The sequence below is a fragment of the Cyprinodon variegatus genome, unplaced genomic scaffold, assembly GCF_000732505.1.
Source record: "Cyprinodon variegatus isolate N-32 unplaced genomic scaffold, C_variegatus-1.0 Scaffold187, whole genome shotgun sequence".
Lineage (NCBI taxonomy): Eukaryota > Metazoa > Chordata > Actinopteri > Cyprinodontiformes > Cyprinodontidae > Cyprinodon > Cyprinodon variegatus.
The window spans coordinates 487,943-496,476 of record NW_015150640.1 but is presented as its reverse complement, the minus strand read 5'-3'; the positions used below and the strand labels follow the sequence as shown (position 1 = coordinate 496,476).

Sequence of the window (8,534 nt, the reverse complement as noted above, 5' to 3'; positions counted from 1 at the left end):
TTTTTTTCAATTTTCAAATCATTTTTGTTGTTTCCCCAACAGTTAGGGCATGCACACTCTAGTTCTCCGTCTCCCCGGCCTCTGCCTCTCCAGCATTGCCCTCATCCGGCTCCGGAGCATTATCAGATGTCCATAACTGTGGAGAAAAGCAAATCTTGGATTAAGAATAAAACAGCTACATTATATTTATATAAACTTCACATTTGGGGTTTATCATTTTTAAGAAAAAAACATTTTGGTCTGCTCTATTAAAATATATATTTGTGTAATTTCCGGGTTTCAGGTGCTGCCAGCTTTTCTTCTAATCAGCGGAAACTGGCTGCTCAAAATAGTGAATTTATGCAGGAGGAAAGAAAAAGACTGAAGTGAAACTAGAACAAAATTGTTCACACTCAATAGAAAAAGGAATCTACGCAGTCACATCTCAAAAGCTGTTAATTTTCATAATTATGGGAAAAAATTTAACATGTATAATAAGCTGGTTGTTCACACAGAGCTCCAATCATCCAGATATAAGCTTTAGTGGAAAAAGGATGCTTGGTAGAAAGATGAGATTCTTTAAGAGCGGACGGGATGTGAAGTCATAGCCACAACCTACAGATATCTAAACTATACGTGTGTTGAGGCTGAAGTGTAACTCAGGCTTTAGTTTAGCACTGATTTTCGCAATAATCATCCCAGAATCTGAAAGAAGTCGAGGAGCACAGGATCCAAGTCACTTAAGGCCAATTTATGCTTCTGACACATAGCCTCTGTAACCTTCAAATCTGTCTCTGTGCGCGACCAGGCCCCCCGTGCAGAGGTTCTGCAACCGTTGTCGCGCATCTCAAAAAAGTTCTCTTGAGTTCTCTACTAGGCTCCCCCTTGCGCTGTGGCGGGAAACTGCTGTGTCCCAAGAAATTCCAGACCGATGGTGCAGAAGCATACGAGTAAAACTGGTTCACGACCAGACCCAAGCGACATTTGATGTGTGCGGTTGCAGAAGTATAATCTGCCCTTTAAGATCCACTGTTAAACTTTAACAGTCAGTGATGATTTGGGAGACATGATGTCATCTGGGGTGATATCAAGTCAAAAGCTTGTGCAGCCGGCAAACAGGAAACAATTCATATTAACAGTATACGTGTAATAACATCTGTATATAGTAGGGATGGAACGGTTTATGAAAACCGCCCGAACCGTTCCGTTCAACTGTCTCGGTTCGGTTGGCGTGTTTTGCGTTCGGTTCATGCGCTGCTCCTTCTTCTCATAGGCGAAGCGTGTACACTCCAGAGCAGAAGGTGGCGGTACTGCGACCAAAGCCAACCACCAGTAGTAAACAAGAAGAAGAAGTGAAGCAGTAGCCGGGTGTAGAAGAATAAAATCAGTTGTTGTGGACAATTGTGTGGGTATAGCGAGTGGGAAAGAACAGGAGTTGGAAGACGCGCCAGCAGCACTTTATAGGTCTGCTGTATGGGAGCGCTTTGCATTTAGAGTGACCTACGATGACGGCGAAAAGAAAGTTGTGGATAAAAGTGCTACAATGTGCAAATATTGTGCAACACGTTTTGTTTATGATAACAGCAACACGACCAACATGTCAGGCTAACAATCAACATATACCGAACCGAACCAAAAACCGTGACCATGAAACCGTGAACTGAACCGAACCGTGGATTTTGTGAACCGTTCCACTCCTAGTATATAGGTAACGACCTGGACATTCTTTTGCTGTTGTCAGACTGCTTAATACTATTGCAAATGACCACTACTGCTAAATAAGGTCTAATAAGTTGGTACCACATTGATATGTTTTAACTCTTTATATATTAGAATATATATAACTATATATTTAAGTTTTTACATTCTTTTTTCCCTTTTCCCCATTTTGTGTGCTACCAAGAGCTGTTGTAACTAGGGATGTCCCGATCATATATTAATATCGGATATCGGTCCCATATTAGCCAAAAAAAAGAATATTTCTAATATTCTGATAAAAACACTCTATCTTCTAGCTTCTGTTAGACGTTTCTGCAACTCATTGGTTCATTTTACATGGTGTCATGTCGGGGAGTGGCGGCCTAGTGGTTAGGGCATAGAGCTTGGAATCTTGAGGTTCTGAGTTCTAGCCCCACTCCCACAGACTGCCACTCTGGCTCTCTGAGCAAAGACTTTAACCCCACACTTCTCCCCGGGCGCCACAAAATGGCAGCCCACTGCTCCCCAAGGGGATGGGTTAAATGCATTTCTGTGCTCTATACTTCTGACAGTGTAATGACAATAAAAAATGGAAAAAAGGTTATTTTTATAACTTTTGCTGTTGATTTTGTTGCCTGTTTTATTAATATTATTTGATCAAGCCTTTTTCTAACATTCTACAGTATAAAATAAGTAAATAATAGGGGATGATTCAAATGAAAATCGTATCGGGTCAATATTATAATAATATTACATTATTAAAGTTCCAGTTATGACCATCTTTTTTCTCTCTGTTGAGCTGATTTCTTTTACCGTAGTACTTAGTAGCTGCTCCCAAAAGTATGAATCCCTGTTTTTAATGACCATAGAATCACCACTGACCTGAACCCAGGAGGGTTTAGGACAAAGATTAGACTCCGGAGGGAAGCTCGTAAAGATTCTGAAGATTCCTATGTTTCCTGATCCTCTGCATGCAGCTCTGCACTCATGCAGTAATAATTGGCAATTATTGAACTTATTAATACATCTATATAAAATATTAGTTTTAGTTCTTGAGCTGAAATATTAAAATAACTTTGATGATGTTCTAATTTAAAAATAAGCTTCTATATAAGGACTAATTAAACGTTGGTGGGAAAGGAGGGTTTATTTCTAGCCAATAGTGTTGATTTTGATGCTGTGTGAGAGCAGAGAGCTTACTGTGAGGTTATCTCTGAGGAGCTGCATGATGAGGGTGCTATCCTTGTAGGACTCTTCGTGTAACTGGTCCAGCTCTGCTATAGCATCATCAAACGCCTGTAAACAAAGCAGACGCGTGTTAATGCAGTGCGCCCAAGTTTACATCCAGTTAGAAAAAGCTGCGCTCCGTTTTTTAAGCTTCTTTGACCTTTTTGGCCAGTTCGCAGGCCTTCTCTGGGGAGTTGAGGATCTCATAAAAGAAGACTGAGAAGTTAAGTGCCAGCCCCAGGCGGATGGGATGTGTGGGCTCCATCTCGGTCTTGCTGATGTCAAACGCAGCCTGATATGCTTGCTGTGAGCTTTCAATGGTTTCTGAAAAACAAACAAAAAATAACATGTCTGGCCCCTTTCCATCTGAGATAACAGCCTTTAATAAATTGCCATCTAGTCCTAGTAAATGCGTCCACCGCTGGTGGAGACATAATCAGACTATGTGCATTCTATAGTTAAGACATTAAAATCCTGTCCTATATAAGAGTCACTATAGTAAGACCTAAAAATTAAACGCCCTCAATTAAAAGCTAATGAGGATATAATGTGATCTTACTTGTCTTGGTGTCTCCAGAGGCAACTTCTGCAAGGTATCTGTAGTAGTCTCCCTTCATCTTTAGATAGAATACTTTGCTCTCTGGGTTTGTGGAGTTACTGATTAAATGATTATCCAGCAGTACCTGTTTAAAAAAAAAAAAAAAATGGCAGAAACAGATGTAATAGTTAGAGCAGGGGTCTGCAACGTTTGAACGCCAAGGAGCCATTTCACCCCCTGAGTGTAGCGAATTAAAAGTGGTTCAGAGCAGCAAATATTAAATTACCTTTTAATCAGACTGCACTTATTATTTTACACAAAATAAGTGCTGTATTTTTTTTCCATTTTTGTTTTTTGTCTTTTTTTTTTTAAATACAGAAAAACATAAAATGATTCATTAATATGAGGCATGGATTTATTTCTATAGGGTTTTATTTAATCTAAAAAATATATATATAAATAAATAAAATGAAGGGGTGTAAATAAAACCCATCATGGCGACTCAATTTTGTCCTGACCCAACGATTCGATTATTTTCGATACTCAAGAATACACCACGATATGACTCAATTTAATTAATTGGTAATTGTTTTGGGTGTTTTTTTGTTTGTTTTTTTACCTTAAAGGCTAGAAAATGTTTAAAATTTGAAATAAATTAATGAAAGCTGTAATATCGTTATCGTACAGGAATAAAAACTGGACTCCCTCAGATCAGCAAAGTTGTACTCCACCTAGGCCTATTAAAACCTCATTCGAGGTAGGAGGGCAAAATAGGTTTAGCGCCACCGCAGCACGGGAGTCAGAATTACATTTAGGAGCAAATGGATAAAAAAAACAAAAACATGAATCGATACTCTTGCCGACGTGTCGATGCATCAGTTCATTGGCTGTTGCATCGATGCATGTATACAAAACGATTATCATTTACACCCTTAATAAAAATGCATAATTTACTTGCAAATAAAAATACTAATAGCTCTAAAAGCTCCACAAACATTTCCGGTTCTTTTTATCCTATCCTGTGGTGAAACATTAATTCAAATATTTTTTTAAAAAAACTAAAGTTTATAATATTGGTATTATTTTAGCCATTATCAAGAGTCAGTGTAGAGGGGCAAAGAGGCAAATGTGGTTCCAGAGCTGCAGGCTGCAGATCCCAGATTTAGACAAATTGTAGAAATATCAAACCAAACCCTGAAATGATATAATAACCAGCAGAGGTCACATAAACAGTGAAATTGAGGTAAAAATCAATCAATCATGACATGGAAGATCAAGTATTTTACATTCAAACTACGTATATTTCTAACCAAGTATTTTTCTTCTGTTTATTTCATTTCTACAACCATTTTATTTTGCATTTTGTCTGCATATCTTGTGTGCCTTCAGAGCCAGGAGTCTCTTTGCAATCCTTCAGTATAGTTTCATGATATCCATAAAGATTTTTTCATAAAAATCTCTGCCTTTATGAGATGACACTGAATTTGTGTTCTTTAGAAACGAGAAAAAAAAAGAAAAAAAAAATGTTAACCGCTTTTGTTTTTGTTCTTTTAGAATTCAAGCCAAAAGAGCAGAGTTGAAATTGTGCCACAAACTTCATTGCAAAAAAACATTCAATTTTTTGTTATTATGTTTACTTTAACAATAATCTGAACTCACATTATTTCATAAAGAAACAAGCAAAGTAGTCTAATTTTTGTTAAAATGGGTCTGCAGGTCTATGTAGGTCAAACAGAGAGGGCCTTAAAGGAGGCGCAAAAAAAAAACTAGGTCTTGAATGTGTGTAGCTCTCCATTTCCATTTCAAGAAGATTGTCATTGGTCTTTATTTTAAACATCAGTGACCATGCAGGAATATTAAACTGGTTCAGCTGTCTGTGAGAAAGCATCTAAGGCTGGAGGTAAATTATTTGCATAATGAGAGAAATTGGTTGTGTTGGATTGATCTGCAGCTCCCTACCAACACTAATAAGCTGCAAAATATACCGTAAACAAACAACCCAGACAGCAAATTGGATCCTTTTGTCACAGTTTGGAGGAAGAGAAACATTCCATCTGTACCATTTTCTAAACTAATAAGGTTCATCATCATGTTGAAGTTTCTAACCAAATAGTGAGCACCTGCCCACCTACAATAGGGAGCAGTCTGAGGCCTGGATTTAATGAGAAACTGAACCTTTTGATGTTAAACTTCCTGCAGGGACATAAAAACATAGACCCAGATTTGCCACTTTATCAACAAGGAGATTTTAGATATAAAAAGTATGAAGCTTTCAGTTTAAATCAGATTCCTTTAATGAACTGTATGTTGTGCCATCTTATTAAAACCCAGAAGACTAACTCAACAATAAAACAGTATATTTAAATTTTACAGTAGCGCTGGACATGCATCTCATGCAAACTAGTCTGTTTAGATGTATCATGTTATTAAAGTTGGGCTGCGTTGTCCAACATTGAGGTACCCAGTTTAAATCCCTGCCTAGGTTTACATCTTCTCTCCATGTTTAAGTCAAAATTCCCTCATCCTGGGAAAACTGGTCCCTCTCTGTTGTTTCCTCACAGTTTTAGTCCAGTTATGGTTTATTCAGCTTCATCTTTGACCAAACCGTTCCTACATGTTTAAGTCTCTTTATTAAGATGCCGGAATGTGTTTGGATTATAGACAGTTTCCTCTGAATGTGTGTCAGCCACACCTCTAATTAAGAAGTACTCAACTGGCTTTGATTTCAATCAAAGCCAGTTGAGCTGGGGGGTGGCCTTCATTTCAAAAAGTAACACGATATATATTAGCAGCAGGTGGTATCACACAGAGAACTAGTTTACTGGTTATAAGGAGAAAAAAATGACAATGTCACCCTGAGCTATGGATGCCCAGGCAATAATTGGTGAAAAATAAATCAATATATTCATTTAGAATTAAATCCATTAAATCCTCATAAACAAGAAAATCTATTAAATAAATAAATCGCCCAATCCTAGAAGCAAGTGTGAAAGAAGAAAAAAAGAAATAAACTTGTTGTTCTTTAAGTGCTAGAGCCCTTTAAAGCTGATGGACAGACTCCATCAGTCTGAATCGGTTCAGCCATCAATGGGCGATTCAAGCACCACGCTGGGAACAGAAGCATCCCTTCTCCATCTGTTTGCAGGAGGCAGGAAATCAGCACAGATGTGGTGAAGGAGCAGCCGTCTGCTGCAGCCTTTCTCTAAGTGAGAGTGAAAAGCTAACTCCTCAGGCTTCTGAGAGCATGCTAATACTTGAGAACAGACCCACCCTCTTCTCCTCAACCCCCAGGACACACGCTAGCTGAGATGTGGAGCTGAGTCAGAGGCAGCCTGAGAGAGGGAAGCAGAGTATCGGTGAACTTTAGCTGCTCCAAGCTGCTTTTCTTGGTTTCCCAAAAGAACAAATGTCCTGGAAAATGATATTTTTTGTGCACATTCGTTTCCAAACAGATCTTTCTGGAAATCCACCACCGAACAAGAGCAGGAATAATGTAGGGCACCTAATTAAACCAAGCCAGAAGTGAGAACACATCATCTCGTGATCTAATAAAGCTAAGCCTTAAAATGAAAGCCTTTGTGCTACTTTCAGAAGGGTGTTGCATTGAAGAGTTGTATGACACTCCTGAGTCATTTCTGCATGTGAATTCATGCACTAGGGCAACCACAAGAGGCTTCTGTCTGCCAGATGGGGCCGAGTGTCTCACACTTCCTGTGTGTGTGCTCAGTTTACACCCAGTCTATCCAGACACACCTTGCTGAGTCGGTACCATGACCCACTGTTGGTTCACGCCCTAAAAAGGTTTGGAGTCCATTGTTCTAAATCCAGATTCCCAACAGGCAGGACCGGAGGAAGGAATCTGTAGTACTTCCTTATCCTGTCCACCTTATTTATACAACAGGGGAAAACTGACAGGAAACGGATGCTAAAACATGTACTAATGCATGAAAAACAAGAAACTTTCTTCACACATTTTACATAAAAAGGGCTTACAAATGAGGCTTATTTTTATTACATTTACACTTATTTAGGAGGTATTTTTGCATTGATAAGTGCATGGATAAATAATAGAAGTTTTAAAATAATTAAACCAGGATCTATAATGCTATAATCCACCTCAGCTGCATTGTGTCAATCTAGTATTGTTTTTGTAGAGATAAGCTGATCAATATTTTCCAATAAATAATGGTTCCGGTTTACCACAGGAATGGAGCTTTAAAAGAGCCAATGGTCTCTAAAAGAGGTCTTCTAATTCCTGCTGTTGGTTGATTTTATTTTAAAGTGAAAATAGTGAGAGTTCTCAGCTTTTAATTAAAAAAAATCTCTTGGTTCATTTTTACATTTGGTCAATGTAATACTGGCGTTTTGAAGATTTTTTTTTAATTAGAATCAAATGAATACATTTTATTTTAAGATCAAGGAATGCACAATACACCTGGCCTTTATTGATCCACTATTCCTCTATTTTTTTATATTCATAAAATCACATAAGTGTGGATCTGATCGATAAGGATGACATTTACAGACTATTTTCTGTTATGTTTACACAAGCTTGGTATCCTTTTAAGTTCAGTATATGCTGCTGGATTCCCTTGTAGAGAAAGCCTTTGATTAAGTATATTTTACTCTTGTGCACCATATGTACCATCTGTGAATGAAGCACAGTGAGCTGGATGTTGGTTAATGTATCCATCTCTGATGCTGCATTATACTCATATATAAAGAGTTGCGTGGGAATATTAATGGACTCTACATAAAAGATCCTCCCTTAGGTTTTATTCTAATATGTAAAGTTGTTGGTTCATCAGCTTTTATGTAAACATGGGACGTTACTGATTTGTTCCATTATAAATCTGCATGAATCTTAATTAAAAGCTGCATGTTAATAAATTTAAAAAAGCAAAAAGTATTACAGAAATATATTTCTAAAAAGTCAAACTCTTAAAAATGTATTTCCGCTACTGTTGCCAAGTGACTAATTAAAACTCCTAAAAATAATGATCCATATATATATATTCACTTATGTCATAGATGTCTGCTGGATAATTCTTCTCCTTGCTTATGTAGGCCACTGAATTGAATGCCTGTTAGG

The 8,534-nt window shown here is 37.8% G+C and overlaps 1 protein-coding gene across 1 annotated transcript in view; it reads right to left on the bottom strand.

The window, feature by feature from the left end:
* ywhaq (tyrosine 3-monooxygenase/tryptophan 5-monooxygenase activation protein, theta) overlaps nucleotides 1-8,534 on the bottom strand; it is a 10,729-nt gene continuing 2,195 nt past the window's right edge. The window contains exons 3-6 of the mRNA XM_015379238.1: nucleotides 3,464-3,587; nucleotides 3,065-3,228; nucleotides 2,878-2,973; nucleotides 1-136 (exon numbers count right to left, since the gene is read on the bottom strand). Of these exons, the coding sequence (XP_015234724.1) occupies nucleotides 59-136; nucleotides 2,878-2,973; nucleotides 3,065-3,228; nucleotides 3,464-3,587 (462 nt within the window). The 3' untranslated portion in view covers nucleotides 1-58. The remainder of the gene's footprint in view (nucleotides 137-2,877; nucleotides 2,974-3,064; nucleotides 3,229-3,463; nucleotides 3,588-8,534) is intronic.